The sequence below is a fragment of the Pieris rapae genome, chromosome 20 (assembly GCF_905147795.1).
Source record: "Pieris rapae chromosome 20, ilPieRapa1.1, whole genome shotgun sequence".
Classification (NCBI taxonomy): Eukaryota; Metazoa; Arthropoda; class Insecta; order Lepidoptera; family Pieridae; genus Pieris; species Pieris rapae.
The window spans coordinates 5029675-5048910 of record NC_059528.1 but is presented as its reverse complement, the minus strand read 5'-3'; the positions used below and the strand labels follow the sequence as shown (position 1 = coordinate 5048910).

The 19236-nt window shown below is 32.1% G+C and overlaps 2 protein-coding genes and 1 long non-coding RNA gene across 7 annotated transcripts in view; 1 reads left to right on the top strand and 2 right to left on the bottom strand.

Annotated features, from left to right (window-relative positions):
* Nucleotides 1-19: 19 nt before the first annotated feature.
* LOC123690050 lies at nt 20-663 on the bottom strand. Its single transcript, XR_006750877.1, has 2 exons — nt 393-663; nt 20-313 (listed from the first exon to the last, which is right to left on the bottom strand). It is a non-coding gene; the product is annotated as an uncharacterized LOC123690050 (long non-coding RNA).
* Nucleotides 664-773: 110 nt separating this feature from the next.
* LOC110993655 (protein adenylyltransferase Fic) lies at nt 774-4205 on the top strand. The gene is made up of 3 exons (XM_022260001.2): nt 774-1977; nt 2574-2771; nt 2977-4205. Exons 1-3 carry the CDS (start codon nt 953-955, stop codon nt 3104-3106), a joined length of 1353 nt encoding a protein of 450 aa, XP_022115693.2. The 5' UTR covers nt 774-952; the 3' UTR covers nt 3107-4205.
* Nucleotides 4206-6439: 2234 nt separating this feature from the next.
* Nucleotides 6440-19236, bottom strand: part of LOC110993653 (kinesin-like protein Klp10A) — a 39723-nt gene continuing 26926 nt past the window's right edge. For 3 of the 5 annotated variants that reach the window (XM_022259994.2, XM_022259999.2, XM_022259998.2), the window contains 13 exons: nt 17617-17793; nt 16428-16607; nt 15660-15805; nt 14768-14879; nt 14283-14417; nt 13765-13920; nt 12894-13047; nt 12355-12467; nt 11634-11746; nt 10312-10420; nt 9511-9537; nt 8520-8694; nt 6440-7286 (listed from right to left, as the gene is read on the bottom strand). In XM_022259994.2, coding sequence (XP_022115686.1) covers nt 7144-7286; nt 8520-8694; nt 9511-9537; nt 10312-10420; nt 11634-11746; nt 12355-12467; nt 12894-13047; nt 13765-13920; nt 14283-14417; nt 14768-14879; nt 15660-15805; nt 16428-16607; nt 17617-17793 — 1740 coding nt within the window. In that variant the 3' untranslated portion in view covers nt 6440-7143. Of the gene's footprint in view, nt 7287-7839; nt 7989-8519; nt 8695-9510; nt 9538-10311; nt 10421-11633; nt 11747-12354; nt 12468-12893; nt 13048-13764; nt 13921-14282; nt 14418-14767; nt 14880-15659; nt 15806-16427; nt 16608-17616; nt 17794-19236 lie in introns of those variants that run through there. The other 2 variants (XM_022259997.2, XM_022259995.2) reach the window with 2 other exon arrangements.

Genomic DNA, 19236 nt, shown 5'->3' with positions numbered 1-19236 from the left:
TGGCCCAAATCGGTAGAAGTTTTTAAATAATATTCGTGTTCCAAATTCATAATTGGAACTTTGAAATCATTGTACACGAATTTGAAGATACTGATATTGTAGATGTCTCGGGGGAGTTTGATTGAAAAACCTCCAAGGAATTTTCGCTGCAGGCGTATTAAAAAAAATCTATAATGTATTGATATATGTAGACAAACCGTCCATTTTCTAGTTTTCTATTGGTTATTACCAATTCGACTTAGGATCCTTCCAGAAAAAAGCGTACCAATTCTTAAAAGGCCGACATCAGGTGATCCTCTTGCCTGTTTGCCCCCTGTAAAAAAAAGATCATTTAATCCAATTTCCCCAGTATTGCCCGCAACTGATTTTTATTTCCCTACCTATATACCTACTCTAAAACCACCACCACCAGCTTAAATTTAAAGACTTTTGTAAAAGAAAGTAAGCATCGCAGTGCCCGAAGAGAAGATATAGATTATTCGATGTAAATGTAAAAGATGTGTGCGCCACTACCACGGCATGTAATATGCCGTAAATAAATGACATACCTACATGTTTTATGAACTTCCCATGGCATGGTAGTGACAGACAGACATTTTATGACAAATCTTTGGTTTAGGTAAACAAATTATTTGTTGTATTTTCCGTATCCTTTGGTAATTGGCCCCGTCTAGAGAATAAAAATTGGTAGAATAAAAAAGGTGTCATTGTCACTTACACATCTGGGAATACGCAAAGGTACTCGCTAGTGTCAGTTGGTGTCAGTTTTCACTGTCAGATTCGCTTAATTCTAATTGTGCGAATTTTCAATTTTGCAATGAAATTACGTGTGTTTTTACGATTTGCTTATAAAATGTATTATTACTATAATAAACAATGAAATCAAGGCTATCAACATGCGTTGTTTCTAATGTTTTATCAATGACTATACGTTACCTTAGCCACATTAGTCATGTTATTTATGGGAAGGCCTTCGCAAAGTGAAACTATGAAGTGCGATTGGAAAATACAAGGAGAGATGAAACTTCTACTGGATCGTTGTAGAACTGTAATTATATTTTCTAGTGTGGTGTGCACTTTTGCAGCTGTTATATCTCTACATAAAATTTTAAGCCACGATGTTAAATTTATTAAGCCATTTTCCCCATTGCCAGCTGGCTTGTACGGTAACTACTTAGAACCTTTCGCTGGGGATCCCCCACCTTCCCCTAAAAGCTATGATAAAGCAAGGGATTCTGAAGCTGTTGGATCGTTGAACGCGGCACTGGAAATGAAGAAAAATGGCAAATCAGATAAGGCTTTAAAATTATTTCAACATGCATTTGCACTTTCACCAAAACACCCAGACATCCTCAATCACTATGGTGAGTTTTTAGAAGACACAAAGCAAGATGTGGTCAAAGCTGATCAATTGTATACACTGGCATTAAGCAATTTTCCTAATCATAGAGGAGCATTATCAAACCGACAACGAACAGCAAGTATAGTTGAAAATCTTGATCGAGAAATGTTACGAAAGATTGATGAAAAAAGAGATGCATTACTATCAATACCAGAAAATGATGCTGCTTTGCGCCGAGCAAAGAAAGAAGCTTATTTCCAACATATTTACCATACTGTAGGTATAGAAGGGAATACAATGACTTTATCTCAAACAAGAAGTATTTTGGAAACAAGAATAGCAGTAGCTGGAAAAAGTATTGATGAACATAATGAGATCTTAGGATTAGATGCGGCAATGAAATATATAAATTCAACATTACTGTATCGTGTGCGTGATATAACTATGGGAGATATACTAGAGATACATAAAAGAGTATTAGGGCATGTGGACCCCATTGAAGGTGGTCATTTCAGAAGAACACAGGTATATGTAGGAGGACATATTCCTCCAGGACCATCTGAGATTCAAAAACTAATGACTCAGTTCTTAGAATGGCTGAATTCAGAAGATGCTATGGAACTGCATCCAGTAAGGTAAATACAGCAATTTTTATGGTCAATTAATATACTGTTCAAGTAGTTATATATAATTACAATTCATTACTTCAATTTTCATTTCTAATTTTATTAAACACAGCATTATAAGCTGTTAATATGTAAATGATGAGCTGTGCAAATATGTGTTGTATCCTGTGCACTAATGTATTTGTGTCTGCACAATTTATGTAGAATATTAGATTCTTAGGAAACCCAAATGAACATAATCAGTTAAGCCAGGACTAATAGTATGAGGTCCGGCTGCAGGATTTGTATGTTTATTGGTTATTTGCTAAAAACTAAATTTTTATGTACATATATATAATTAGGAATATATCTACCAAGTTGCTGATCAATCACAACGGCAACTGTGATGTTTTGTAATCTTTATCTAAATTACCATGATGAAGACGTCATTTTATTTAAAAAACAATTGAATGAAATTTTTTCCCAAAAATCAATTTATTCAAAATTATTTTTAAAAATACTAGCACCCATATCAGTTGTAACACAACTGGATTATTATAGCATGGAAACTTTAAGTATTTATCATAACCCAATTATATTTCTTACCAACTTCATTTTAATTTCAGATATGCAGCATTAGCTCACTATAAACTTGTACACATTCATCCATTTATAGATGGCAATGGACGGACATCCCGACTTCTTATGAATCTACTACTAATGCAAGCTGGTTACCCACCTGTGATCATAGCTAAGCAACACCGTCATATGTATTACCAGCATTTGCAGACGGCCAATGAAGGAGATGTTAGACCATTTGTTAGGTAATGTGAGATATTAACATTTAAATTTTATATACTCCTTTTATTATGGAAAGCCAACAGCAAAAACATATTTTAAAAAGTGATTAACCAACTATTGTTTAAATAATTGCTCTTTCAGTTACTAAAATCATGTTTTGTTTGAAACTTAAACTGTGTGATCTATCATTGTAGATATTAAACCTTAAATACTCAATGTTAATTCCAGGTTTATAGCTCAATGCACAGAACGAACCTTAAATTTGTATTTGTGGGCTACAAGTGAATATAGCCACATGGTACCTGCTATTGGAGAACCACATATTCTGACTGGTGAAGGTTTTGAAGATATTTTATAAAAATAGTCCTATACAGACATGTTAGGAAGTAGTCAGTAGTAACAAATGAGATGGATTTTGAAATTATAATTAAGATCACAATGGTGCTATTCTGATGTACAACTCTAAAATACATTTAAGTATCAGTAGCAGTTGATACGCATATTTTCACTAATTACTTACATTTATAGGCAACAAAATATAAATTAATATTTTATTATTAAATCCATATTCCAATGGTTATCTCAAGTCACGACTTCCACTTGAGCCCTGTCAAAACTTCAAGTAAATTAAAAAATGGTCATGGAAGATCTTGAAGTTATAGAAACTTAGTTTAATTTAATTCAAAGAATCCTGTTCTTGAGAGGACTCAACTAATTTTAGACACTGTGTATATTATGTACTTTAGAAATAGTATTAAAAACTGTACCAAAAAGACAATTCTTATATTATCTATTCTTCCTCCTATATTAAAATATTTCTTAAAACACAATTTAGTGTTTAGCAGTGTACATAAATTCATAGAGGAAAATGAATTAAGCATTTATATATTTGGTCTATGTCTTTTTATATGCAATATTTTTTTTGCTGTCTTTTAGTTTTAAGGCTAGATATAAGAAAATTTTAGTTCTATTGGTAAATGGTCACTCAAATTACTGACAATGTTAATTTCATGCCATGTATTTATATTTTAAATAATATATGAGGAAAATTTTATGTTATTAAGTTAGATAGATAGGTATCAACGCACAGTATTAACATAGCTCATACAGTTGCACATAAAAATACCTAGTACATATTTTAAATTTTTCCAATTTGTGTGAAAGTCCCTTTCAAATTCTTTACCATACTATACATCATGTATGCAACATATATAAATACAACCCTAAAAATTTTGTAAATATGTAAATATGATTGTTAAACCCTATTTATTTTTAAATTCTGTGATATATTTTTAGTGAAGCAAATATTGTTTAACTTGGAAATTTTAAACTCACATTTGAATTTATTTTGTAATTATTTCATGCGTGTCTTCCACGATAGTAAGTTCCTTAATAGTATTGTATGGTTGAACACTATTCAGTACAAACTCCGTGTCTTAATAAATTATTCAAGCAGATTTTGTATATTTTTTGATCCTACTAAAAATCCACACAGGTGAGTAGAAAAGACACGAGGATTTGCATGTGGAAAGCTTACTCGAGTTCTGCTAGAGATAATGTTATAACTTATACCACTTCTTTCCAGTTCAGATGTAACTTGGAATTTTATGTGGCCGTGTTGCAAACTTAGGGCTTTCGTCGATAAATTGGGTGATTCGCACTCTTAAGCATAAAAATTATTTAGGATTCGTTTAGCACCACAAGCCTTTTGTGACCGAGTTATTGACTAAAATGACTACGTCTTTTTCGGTAGCCTTTGGTAAATTTTTCTTCGAGTTGGCAACACCGAAATAATTTTTGATGAAATTTAAAAATAATTTATTAAAAAATGAAAATTTAAAAAAGAAAAACTTGAGGTTCGATTGAAATGAGTACAAAAATTCAATTTCGATTAATTTATTATAATGTGCGATGTTAAAATATGTATTATTATAATAAAGCATGTCGCGCCGCACCTCGCATTCCACACATTGATTTTTATTTCTATACAAACAAAATTGATTAAGGCAAAACTTAGTTACTATCGAGCCATTATACTTGCAGAGAATAGAAGGTGAATTTGAAACTACTTCGCAGACTAATAATATGCCGCAAAATAATAAATTTCTTACTACTATACATCATAACTGAAAAATTATTATTGTTATAAATGTTTAAGAAATAATTTTAATTGCTCAAATTAAACTGATATATTTGACATTAGATCCATTTTTTTTCCATCCATTTGTATTCTGGTACCATGGGTAAAAAAAAAATATTTCCGACATAATAAGGATAAGAAAACATATTTACATTTATTGCATTTTGTAACAGCATATTGTATTTTCAAAAAGAAAAGACTAGAAATTAAAAGTGATAAATTAAAAAAAATACAAATAAAACAAAACAAAATCATTCTTATGATACACAAATTTCAAAAGATTTTACAATCAACATAGCAGATTAGTGTAAATTGTCAGAAATCCTGGCGGCATTTTTCCTTTAACCTTTCAGAAGACACATAAATGTCTGTGAAACGGGAACTCACAATGAAAACAAAACAAACTTACAATATAAAAATTTTAGCACTAAGGACTTCTATTTTCTGTCATTTTCTGCTTTTATAATGGCTCTTACAAACAAGAAGAGATTTTCATAACCGGACTCTGATACAGAGTACCAAGCGCTATCTAACTTTATAAGCCATAGTATACATAGGACATCGCTAACTAAATAATCAGTTTAAATCACATACTTATACGTCAAATAAACGATATAAATATATGACTTTAACATTAGCATTAAGCAATTTTAATAACATCAAAACATTCCTTAAGCACCGGGTATGAAACTATTAACTCAAAATCATAAATTAGGCCCGTCATTCACAATTGTCTCAATCAATGTCAAGTCTGACATATCGAAATAGTTTGACGTTGCCTACTAGTTTTACGATATATGTTCTAGAATTCGGACCGTAGTCTTTTCAAATGTTTTACAATTTTTATTTTGCTATTTAATTGCTTGTGTATAGAAATTTATTTCACCGGCTTCTCATGTTTTAGTGTATCAATTTTATGTGATTAAAAAAAACTAATAAAATAAAAAAAAAGATGACTCATTAATAAAACATTACTTCGAAAAGCCATGTCACAGTTCCTATAATGAGTAATTAAATAGCCGATAACCCTCAAAACTTTTGTTAATATGTAAATCTTCTCTTGGACTAAATAATGCTCACATATACTTTATAAGTACTGGAAACAGGAGAAATAGCTAAGGAAAAACAATTTCAAAAAGTTCAAAACATTTAAATGTACATGTTCCAAGGCAGGTAATTTTGTCATGAGTTTTCATTTGTGTCACATAAATAGCACAATTGTTAAATAACATGAAATTTCACAACATTACGAGTATATGAGAACGTACAAATATATGGAATAGGATTTCCAGATTTAAAAAAAAATGGACGATTTCAGAGAAGGAATAACGAGGTCTCAAGCTTACAACCTTTCCGTAAACATAATTAGGCCATTAGAGAAGTTAAATGCAATGTTAAGAACACACCGGCTAATTTACACAATTTTAAGGAAATTTTAAATGGCAATACACAGCTGCTTCTAAACACGTATCCAATGAACGAGTATTGAAATAGAAATATTTTAACGATTTCATAGAAACTTCCAATGCGACATTAATAAAACTATTCAAATCACTTTAAAACATTTTTATTTCAATAAAAATCGTTAAGACTATAGTTGTCTATCAGTTACAAAATCCATCAAAAGTTTAACGCCCAAAGATGTGACGCGGGCTTCGCTCGTGCTTAAAACACATCTTAAAATAAACAGTCTCTAATAATATATTAATAATACGACGGTATCTCGATTGACGTAATGTAGTTAGATGAGTTAAATTGTTGTATTAGAATTGCGAACATAAGTAGCCCAGCTACACATTCATTGTTTCGGCAAAAAGATCTACTGTGTTATAGCCGTTTATGTCACAGCTGACCAAATACGAAGTGGCCGTCATGCATGGCAACACAGTCAAACGTCAAACCCGACTCTGGTTTCTATTTCTCTTAAAAGGAAGTCTGGACAAATGCATACATAGTGCTTATATACATAGGAACTTTACTACATATGTTGTAAAATAAAAGAAACAAGTGTTTATTAAAAAGCTTTCATAGAAACATACAAGTAATACACAAATAAAATGAGAACTGTGACAAATTAAGTTGTTGGATCAAAGCCAGAAAACTATTTCTAACAAAATACTAAGAAACTATAATGACGGAGAGCTTACAGCACAGAAACCGAATGACGGCTACAACGTCGTTTGACAGTTGACAATGTTGACAGTTGACAATGTTGCCAGTTGCAAGACTCGAAAACTGCAAATTAAATTCCATATCTACTGATGGCGCGGGGGCTGAATGTGTCGCGATATATGTTCCTCCTGCTGCATTTTGGTGCGAAATTCGGCGACCAAGTCACGAGATTGAGCCAACACGGCCAATTGCTCGTTCAAAAGCTCCTCCCACTGCGTCGCATATGCTGTAATGGAGGAGAAATCATACTATAGACTGAGAATGGAACGTACTCCGCGAAAAGCGTGTCTAAGCGATTTGGTTCGATTCGCGTTGTTAAAATGATTTTTAACAATGGGTTTTTGTATTATTTAACATTTTATATTATTTATTTTGATTTAACACAAAATGAATGAAACATTTATTTGAGCAACGGGCGACAGGATCTTCCAACCTATACGGGACCGTTAAATTATTACTTAAGCTCTATAGGGGGAAGAGGGGAGTATTTGATATTATTATTTTGTGATTATTCATTGTCTATGCTTGAAAACGAAATGCATTTTCCAGGATTCCTACAAAAATTAAGACATTTATGTATTATTAGTTTTCAGAGCTTTGTATACTTTTTCTAACAAAGGAGAGGGGGGGGGTTTATAAATCTACTTACGTAACGGTTCCTTAAGTGTCTGAAGTATACAGTTTTGAATGTTATGTGTTCATGATTACAATTATTGTAACAAAATCAAAAACCTTATGGTTCACCATTCACCCATTATTTATTATCTATGGCAGTGAGCGATAGCATTGGCATATTATCTAGCGATGATAAATTAATATGATTTAGTAACTGATGTTTCTCATTTCAAACCTAGCAAATGCCGCGATCGTGCAGTGCCAAGGCCATAGCTGACGGCACGTATACGCTTCCGAGCGTACATGTACGTTCCTGAAACACGTACTCACATACTCAACCATTGTGCAAATGACATAGGCCTTTTATCTTGAAACAGGTCAACAAATTATTTATATCTAACCATCAATTATGAATTATGAATGAAAGACGTGACTAAAGCCTGTCAATAGTGGCGGTCAAAACCTCGCATTGTCTACCTATTTTGAAAATTATCGAATATTATAAAGTAAATCTTGTAGGCCACAAATACATTGTACCAAATTAAACCGTGTCAAGCTCCGGGCTCAAGGGGCCTTGGGGCCTTACTTCGCCTTTTCAATTTAGGTTAATACCTAAACCTTATATTCGCTACATGTACACTATTTAAATGTGACCTGATTTACACCTAAATGCACAATATTTACCTTTAAACGAAAGTAATATATTTTTGTTTTATAAGGAATTATTTATTTAATTATAATAAATAAAGAACTTTTGACATTAAATCTAAAAGTGTTTATGTGTGAAAATAGAGATGTTTTGTGAGAGTAGGGAGGAGAAACAGTAACATGTGTGTAAACATACCATCCTGATCATAGTCCACGTCTCTAGTGATACCGAGCAACTGATTGCATCTTTGCAGAGTATGCTGCATATAGTCAGAGATTGCCTTATGATTGTCCAAAACTTCTTCCTCAGCACGCTGAAGCTCGTCTATCGCTTCGTGGAAGTTGTACATCTCAGCTGACATGTCGCCTTCCTGAAAATGTATACTATACATTACACTATGCTTGGAAGAAATACTAAGAAACCTATGTCAAAATGAACAAATATGGTAATAATAAATAAAATTATAAGAACTTCTAAATTTTGTAAGGACTCTTTGATAATCACCTTGTAATCTTATAACATATAAAATATATCGGTCACGACAAAACACATGAACAAAGTATAAACTTAAAAATTATGGTAACAACATATTTTTAATATAGTTTAATTTAGTTGTAAACTCAATGTTTTTTTATTCAAATCAAATGGGGGGCAAACGAGCCTACGGAACGCCCAAAAAGGCAGTCCTCGCAGCCCATAGACACCCATTTTAAGTGGGAAAATAAATTAAATTGGATCCAAATATATATTTAAACATTTTCCTAATAATATTTTCTTACGACAAAGAATTAGTATAACAATATAACAAAAATAAAGTCAAAAAAGCACAGCGTAATTTAACACAATATTAATATGATTCTGTTAGCCGATATTAACGAGAACAAAAAAGGCATTATTAGACAATCCACAAATTTTATTTGTTAATAAAACGTCACCCAGTTTTAGTATCAAAAATAATGAAATTAGAACCTTCCGGTGAAAAATGACTACTTCCTGTCCACGATAAATATAGAGAGTATTTATTAAAACTAACCGACAGATAAATGTTTAAAAAAAACTTAATAAATTTTACATTGCATATTATGTCTAACCATTAATAAGTTAGACATATACGCCACTTAAAAAACATTATTTACCCTGGACAGCAAATTTCATGACAGGAAAACAAATAAACAAACTCAGATACCTCAGGGTACACTAGATAACAATTATTCTGCAAAGAAAAAACACTTATCAATTATGATTTCCATTTCGAACAACATTTGTTGAACAAAATATAATCCCAGCACCAACAATAATTAGGTTTTTGTAACACTTAATCATATAGGTGTCAGGAAATGTTAAAAATGCCAGAAGATGAAATACATATTCTTAGAAATAGAAACTTTAATATATAAATATATATTTTGTTTACTTATGACATTAAACTTATTTAACGGATATAAACACGAATATCTAGATCATAAGTTTGACACCAACTCTAATTAACTTTCCTATTATTACGACATTATGTTAATGCTTCTATTATGTGACATGCCGATTTATATATGGCGGATTATGCTGATGTTATGATTAATTAATACGAACATTTACATAACTCGTTAAGACTGTCTTACAGCAAACGTCTTCAACAATGCCACGTCATACGTAAATAAATATATTCGCATTTATATCCGTTGAAGAAGAATTAATACTACATATAAATAAAACAAGTCAAGACGAAACCCCTATTACCGATACACCCTGATCATTCTAAAACTCTTTCTCTTACTATTTACGTTATGATGGAAAGAGATCAGTAATTTATGATAAACATTGTTATTTTTCATATAATATGGGGGCAAACGTTTAGACTAAAACGTTTTTAGAAAATTATTTTCTTGCAATAATTAATTAAATATTTATGTCTTTACACTTGAGTATATATAATATTTAGTCCATAATAAAACTTCATATAGAACACGTATTCACTCATCAATATACTCACATTAAGAGAGCGCAGATGCGCGAGATCGTCTTGTTCGGGCTCCATCTCAACATCCGCAAGAGGGGACTCGCCGCGTCTGGGGCCTTCAGATGTTCCTAGCTCTTTCACTCTGAAATATATTTTATTTTTTACATACACATTTCTTAAACATGCCCCTAATCAACAGCCATTGCATCGCAATTTATGAATTCGTAAAACCATTTTTTTTAAATAGAGAGAGCTCAGAGGGCAATACTCAAGATTAGTGCGTTCCTTCCCTGCATTTATCCCACGGCAGAGATATACAAACAAGGTTTTCGCCAAATCTTAATTCTTACCACAATCCTACACAAACGCATCTCAAATATGACCAACACCTCAAAGATAATAAACATAGACAAGATAGAGTGTGCACTTTAGTGATACCTAGAGAGGTTTTAACCTCACTTGACCACGACGAAATATCAAAGTTTTCAATTACATTACATCATAAACTAAAAAAAGGCGCCAGGTTTTGATTTAAGTTCAGGTATAACTAAAAATGACAACATTTCAACTTCAATATGTGGAAAGTGGCGGAAGTTATCAAGCCAGGAAAAGCACCACACGAAATAACATCTTACTGTTACCAGCAAAACTATTTCCAAAAAAAAAGTAATTCCATGTAAAGATATAGCTTAAATAATAAATTATTACTAATTATTAATTATCGTTATCGTTTTGAACATTGTTATAACGGAGGAAAAAACTTTAAAAAAAAGTTGCACCAGAACCGAAATTTTTAAAAAAAATGTTTAAATATATCAAAACAAAACGATATATAATTTTTATTCACGTAACAATATCCAGTCTTGTAGTTGTAATTGCTTGTAGAGTTTTTGACACATACAACTAGCGATTTTTACTTAGCAGCAATTAATTCAATTCTGAAAAAAAATCTTCGGCTTCGTGACTCCCCTATATATCTCCTAAATTAAAAACACTATTTTTTGGTAGGTTCAAAAAACATACTAATTTACTTTAAAATGCTTATGGCTTATGTAATTATTGTCAAACTAATTAATGTATTACTTAATATATGTGTTACTTTTTCTATCTCACATTTTTTTGGAAAATAGAAAAAGTCCCTGGACACGATGGTAAGGGAATAGAGTATTAAACATAAAAAACTAATCAAAGCAGTATTTTTTCTGAAAAAACGAATAATATACGAATTTTCGATTTTCTTGAAGATTACAACTCAAAAACCAATTTCAAAAATTCTTTATCTACAGTAATGTTAACCCCTTATATACATATATCTATTTAAAAAAAAAAAAAAATAGAGTACCGAATATACTGACCTGTCAGCATATCGCAGGGTATTGAGCGAGTGTTCACAAGAAGACATGGCGGGTGAGATCATAGCAATCATACAAGTGCGAGATTTGTCGCCAATGAAACTGTCACGGAGCACCTGAAACCAGTCGAAAAGAGGTCAAATCAAACGATAACAATTTCGCCAAACCAATTGTGACCATAGACTAAAATGGTTAACCAATTGTGACCATAAACAAAAATAGCTATTTTATATTTTAAGTTTATAAAAAATAGCTATTTTATATTTTAAGTTTATAAAAAATAATTCACGACACTATTAATAAAAAGTAAACCGACTGAAATATCTGTCAATTAATATTTAACAATTTTTGAAACCAATACATTTTTATCTACACTAGATATATTTAGTTTATATACACTAGTCTAGAAAAAATGAATTCTCATAAATATAAAAAGTAACGATTTTGATTAAACTTGAGATTAAAAGTTAACTGTAAGTAGAAACATACTCAAATATTACAATTACGTCTTATAAATTTTTCTCGGATTTGAATATTTGTAACATGAATAACACTTTTTTTAAATGTTTTTAACGTGCACGTACCACGTATTAATTGTTATCTAGTACCCACAACAGCAATACTCTTGTGGGTACTAGCAATAGATGAATTTTGTCACAACCCTTTTTCTCTCATCAATAAACTTTATATTATTTTTATAATTATATATGAGAGTGTTGATTACCTGTGTTAGCTTGGAGACTCTGAACGGTAAATGGTTATTCCCTTTCATTCCCAGAGCCCGAATACACTCCTTCAACGCTAGAAGAGATTTGTTGATCTCGGCACTTTCCATACCTGAAATATACGAATTAATATAACTTTTAATTTATTATGTAGTATAATTTCCTTTAATTCCTGCATATATTTCATACAATTTACCAAACAGACCTGTAACAATTGTTTTTGGATATCAAATTCCGACAATTCCTTTATTTATTTTAAAATCAAGGACAGAACTTGATCGAACATATTTCTTTCCCTAGAGTTTTCATTCAATTATTTCATGTATCTTATAGAATAATATTAAAAGACCAACAGAAAACGTAAGTGAACCAGAGAACTACAGATATACACCACGGTTACCATGGAGACGTATACGTATACGACATGTATGTGAAATTTTTATTTTTGTTTTCATATTTATTGATACATATAATACAAGTGTTTACAAGTGCAATAAGTGCACGTCCCCAACGCATAGTCTTCAGAATGGATACTCACGTGTCTGCCTATTGGCGGAGGATGTGTCGGCGCCCCTTTCGTTACCCGCGAGATCGATGAGAGAGAATTTTCCGTGCACGCGATGCATTCCCGGAGACCGGACTATTATTTGGAAAACGGCGTGCGACCGGGATGAGTTTGAATTCGCTGATGTCTGGAATTCAAAATAAGCAATGAATTTATTGATAATAATATCTAAAGTATTTTCTAAAATTAAGAAAAAAGTCATTTCATTACTTAAAGCTTTTTTGTTTGATTGGTTTTAAAAGAAAATAATTTTTTTGGCACAATAGCACAAGAAAAATGTTATATGTATAATAATACTAAAAGCATTTCGCCCTGGATTAAAAAAAAATATTGTGCTTACAATACAATCAACGAATTCTAAATCCGCCTTTATATGTATCTATGTTTTTATTATACTACTGCACTTTTACATTTTCTTAATATAATTAATTTCTTAATATTAAAGGTTTAAAATTTAATTCAAATATCATTTATTCATGTAGGTAACATAATGTACACTTATGAACGTCAAAAAAGAACATTAAATGCTTCTAATTTTATATTTACTATAAATACTAAATATCTCTTTGAATGTATGCCACCTTTTTTTATTATTATTATTACTTAGAGTAATAATAATAAAAACTGAACTCTGACCATCCTGGTTAAAGAAGGAGACTCACCAGATATAAGTGATAAAGCCCATAGAAACTCGCACTGTGAGGCAGAGATATAGAGAGATTCGAGTTGTGTAAACGTTTTAAAATTTAAAATCTATTTAATAGACTAAACATAAAATAGCAAGTCGACATTTTCTATCTTTTAATTTACTTATAAAAATGATTATAAGTGTTTTTTCCCATACCTGTCCCGAAGTCCTAGCAGAGTTCCCGTGTTGTATAAGCTTGAGAACTTCATCAACATTATCTACAACTTTCTCAGTCAAACCCACTATCTGCACTTGCTGTTTGCCGTCTTCTAGCACTCGTAACTTCGCCTTGTCCGCTAGTAGGTCGAATACCTATAGAGATTTCGTTTTAAATCTTATCTTTACTACAAACCTCAGTTGGCTCTAATAGAAATTTAATAGAATTTTTTCATATTCAATCTTCGAATCAAACTAATTAGTTACACAATGTTGTCTCGAAATAAACATAAAAATTTTGAATGCCTTAGTATATTCTTAAAGTTTAAAAACTTATTAATTGAAGACATAATATCTAAAAATTAGAAAATATTTGTATCTTGACATTCACTTAATAGCAATTCCTATAGAATTTCATTTTAGCGAATAAAAAAATTAATTACTGTCACCAATTATACAATATTATTATTAATTTTAAAGAACTGTTTGACTCTTATATTACAGAATACAAGACTCACTTTTCCGGAGTATATCTCGAAGAAGGAAGCGGATACTATGAGGTTAAGCGGCTTGTACTTGGGAGACTTGAGGTATGTGAACACATCACGCGCCGCCATCGCGTATATGCCCTTCTTACAGTCTTGCTGCTTGCCCTGAAATAATTTTATAATTAATTTAATAATTTTTAATTAAAACTTCCATTATATATTTCGCAATATAATAAGTAAATTTTATGTTTTCTTACTATAAGCCAAATCCATATGTACCGAGCTATGATACAGTATCAATAAACACAAGCATAACAGGAACATTTCAAAAAGCCTAATGGCTATCAACTAAAATGATTTTTTGTCAGGAAAATGAAACTAGGTCCCTGAAACGTGCGATAACGGTCCATTTCTGCCACTTTCTCTGGCTGCTGATTATAATCAAATCCTTTACCAGAAACCGCAACCTAATACCAACCATAAATTATTAAGCTATCAAATAGTTTAATACTTACTTGAAAATCTCCCCCCATTGTGTGAGTTTTCCCTGAGCCGGTCTGTCCGTACGCGAAGCACGTAGCCATACCGCCTTCAAATATTGTCTGAACTAGAGGTTTTGCTGTATATCTGAAAATATAGTTATATAAAAAGGTTTTACGAAAACACGAGTTTCCTAATATAACGTGACACACGTAATACATACGACAATATAAGATAATTATTTATTTAATATTTCTTTAATAAAACGGGTGGCAAACAGACAGGATTCTCACCTCATGTTAAGAGATGCTGAACAAAACAAAACAAAACAAAAATCATTTATTCATATAGGTAACATAATGAACACTTATGAACGTCAAAAAAAATAAATATTAAATGAATCTAATTTTAACATTTACTGCCAGTTCTCAAATCAAGGGCGTAGAACGAAAGAGAAGAACTGGCAATAAACTCTCCGCCACTCTTTTTAATCGCCAAGTTTTTTTTACATAATGTTTGTAAGCTAGCAACCATTACACCATGTTCCACCTTTTTCATATGTTCACCACACATGTTCATATGACATCTTGAGTAATAAAGAATAATAAAATAAAATAAATTAAAAACAAAGATTTGTCCTCTATCAGCAGGAGGCATGGTGAAATAGGAGCACGCACTTACATACTCGTGAGAACAACACGCAAATACGTAGTATAAACAACTAATATCACCGCATACACGAATTCAAGTACGACCAGTCACCACAAGTATCACCCGTTCACGAGTATGACGCATGGCCAGCCATCGGCCCCCTCGCCATATTTAATGATGAAAAAAATCTACACTATGTTATTTAACTCGTATATTGTATACCTCTTAACAAAACTAGTGCAATAATAAATAAAATGTATAACGTAATATGCTTACTTATAAACAATTTCGTTAGTACAAGAATCATCGAACGCGTAATCGAAGCGGAATTTCTGGTTCTCGAGGTATTTCGTGAGATCCACTTTGTTCTTCGGCTCGTGTACTATCATTTGATCCTTCGTCGGTACACTTATTACGTCCACCTGAAAATCGTAAAAACGTGATTAATTTCGCCGTAATTTTTTAACGTATAAAGTAGTAATATCGACATAAAATTTAAAACATTTTTTACCGGTGAGCGGTATTAACAAGTTATTTGTTCAATAAAATACATACAAAGACTTTGTATTGTTGTTGTTGTCTGTAAAGTCGGTTTACGGGCGATAATTTTACGTGATATCGTCATAAGAAAACATTGATGCAAAATTACATAGTTTTATGAAATGAATTATTATCAGAAAATTATCATTATTTTGTATACAAAGGATTTGAAAATTATATTTTTTTTCAATATAATTAACGATCGATTAACATATGCTATTTTTGCTTCAATAATACAGTATTTCTTTTAATTAGACGCATCTGCCGATGATATGGAAGAGATAAATGCGTCACAACTAAACACTTTGGCCAATCGTGCCCCTATATCGCTTGTTCCGCGCCCTCACATGCACGCTCGGAACGTATGAGTCATGTTTTAACGTGCGTGTAATTTATAGAACATTATCGCATCAAAAAAATATGTCCAGTCCAATCAGATAAAAAGAGAATAAATAGCATGAGGATAAGCTACCAACAGATAAGCATTTTTTTTTTAATACATACCTCTTTCTTACCAACTTCTTTTTTGTTCAACGGCCTCTTCCTAACGCATACTGTGATTTGATGGTCTTCAACCGGCTCGTTGCCTAGCAACGGCCGGAACTCAATGCTACTCTGGTATTCGCGGATCATTGCCAGAAACTCCCAGTTTGGATTACCGGGGTCCATGTTCATAAGGGCTTCCTGAAAAATTGAAAGAAAAGACGTCAATATCTTATTTTCGGATTTTCAATAATGTTTTGTCTCGTTATTTAAAATTGTCATAGGGCATATGCCCCCTTCGGGTTAAGTGTATGCGCGCCCTACTGATACAGGGCGGTACGGGGGCGAATAATATAGCTCTTGATGGGGGCTGCACCGTGGTGGGAGACGCGGTCTCTACTCACTGCGCGAAAAATACATTTATATTTATTTATAATTATCAGGAATATATTATGAATGCAGTGTTGAGTTCATGGATTTGGTTTAACTATAATGGTTTTGTGTCTAAGACAATCTCAAATAATCCTTAATATAATACAATACTTTTACATACTTAGGGCCGTTCAAGTATTAGTAAGCACTTTAGGAATATGGGGGTTGGTATTTGATTTTCTAATTTTGTGATTAAGTCAACAGTAATTATTTACTTTTTTACACATATAAAAAATGTGTATTATTATTTTTGAGAGATTTGTTTACGTTTCGTTAGGGGAGGGGGGATTAATTGCAGTCAATCTGCTTACGTAATTCTTGAACAGCCCCTTATTCACCTACGCATACTTGATTTAAAACAATCTCATGCCTTATATTCCTGGTTACATGTACCATGCACTATGAAGGAGCTGCAGTCTGGTCACAACTCAGAGGTTGCATGGGAACTACTAGCGACTACCAATTTTGTCACACCCTTGATTGATTTGCTTCGAATAAAGTTTTATACGTTTTTATTAACTACATAACTAAAATTTTTTTTTTATATTTATTTCTTTTCTTACTAGGGTTGCCTGAAAGAGATCGCTTGTTAGCGATAAGGCCGCCCGCTGCATCTCTTGTAATTTATATATATTGTGTAATTTGTATTTCTTTAGCAACGAAGTGTATATAAATAAATAAATTAATTAATTTGTAAATAATCAGTTATAATTTTAGGAGGGCAAAATCAGCGGTTTTGAATTGAGTGAGTTATAGAAGAGTAGAAAAAGAAAGAAACCTTCTCCTCCTTGAGCTCAGCCTGTCTCTGCCGTCGTTTCTCGCGATTCTCCTTAAGCCTCTCCACTTCCTTTACCACGTTGGAGCGTCTCACGGCCCCAGACGCCACCTGGTGTGGTATGTAGACATTACTGGAGACTGCTGCAGGCCGTGCTGATGATACTGGCGGGGGATTGAACTGGAAATCAAAGAAATTTACATTAATTTCGCTGTCATATAAATATTACAACAAAATAAGCATTCCCAACCCAGCTGGTCCCCGTAGGGAATTAGAGCACAACCCCCCAAATTTACAACCTTAAATGTAAAAATGGGGGAGGCCTTTGCCAGTGGGCACACAGAATCAGTTATCATAAACAACAAAATCAATAGCTATAATGTATATATTGATTCTGATATAAGGCTATAAATAATGTACAACCTTAAATAAATATTACTAGATACATATTAGTGAAATAATCTTATTCAATTATCATAATACGATATTTCTCGCTTATGGCTCAAATAACACAAAAATTTGAATGTTATGTCTATGACTTGAATTTACTATATTATATACTTAAGTAGACTTACTATTACTAACACACATATCAATAACATACATGAAATTAGATTATTCTTTATACTAATAAGCCTAAAGATGTTTGTTCATAATCTACATATTATTGTCTACTATATTTTCTATCAATTAAGAACCTCTTTGTTATGCATCCGTTTGTTAGAGTAAGGGTTTTGGATGACTGAAGCGGCACTCGGCGTGCTACCTGAGCGGGTACGACCGCCTGAGTTTGGCATCTGAAAAGGGAAAATGGGAAAAGGGAGATACGCAAGGACTAAAGGGACAGGGTACAGTGTTTTGTAGTGGTTCATAGATTTATGGCGCAGTCGAATTTTTACTGAACAGTAAAATTGAAGTAGCCTTATATCTATCTAAACTCATATAGATTTATCTTTTTGGTTACAATATAAAATGGTACTGGTATAATAAGCACCATACTGAAGAAAGTGCATAACTCGATTGTTAAAAATGAGGATAGTTGCACCTTCACCTGGCATAGTATCTTTCTTATATCTATTAATTTAACAGAGACCCAGGCCCAAAAACATCGATATAATTACCTATGAGAGTTACCGTTGCTTAACAAAAGATATATACATATGTAAATTATGTGTGGAAACTACGCAATGGATTCATTACTATCAAATTCTTAAAGATGGAACATGGTGTAATGGTTGTAGCTCCTTGAAAACATTTAGTAAAACAAAAAACTTGGTGATTTAAAAGAGTGGTGGAGAGTTTATTGCCAGTTCTTCTCATTCGATCTACGCCTTGATTTGAGAAAAAAAGTAAATGTAAAATTAGAAGCATTAATTATGTATTTCTTTATTATATGAATGAATATTTGTGTTACCTAAATGAATTTGAATTAAATTATCTATGGCACTAGCATCAACATGACATACACCATAGAATAAACAGAATTATTATTTATAAGAAAACTGGTTCAAACTACGCGTCCTTGAATGATAATGATCTGCAACTTTAACATAGATTACATTATCTAGTGCTCTTAACATTCAAGTGTTAGTCAAGCTTCGTGATTCGTGATTAAATATCAAT

Excerpts from the sequence above, each read along its gene's own strand:
- LOC110993655 (XM_022260001.2), top strand. The coding sequence starts at position 953 with ATGTTATTTATGGGAAGGCCTTCGCAAAGTGAAACTATGAAGTGCGAT. Across the intron at positions 1,978-2,573 it reads ATGGAACTGCATCCAGTAAG|ATATGCAGCATTAGCTCACT; the intron begins GTAAATACAGCA and ends TTTTAATTTCAG. Across the intron at positions 2,772-2,976 it reads GATGTTAGACCATTTGTTAG|GTTTATAGCTCAATGCACAG; the intron begins GTAATGTGAGAT and ends TGTTAATTCCAG.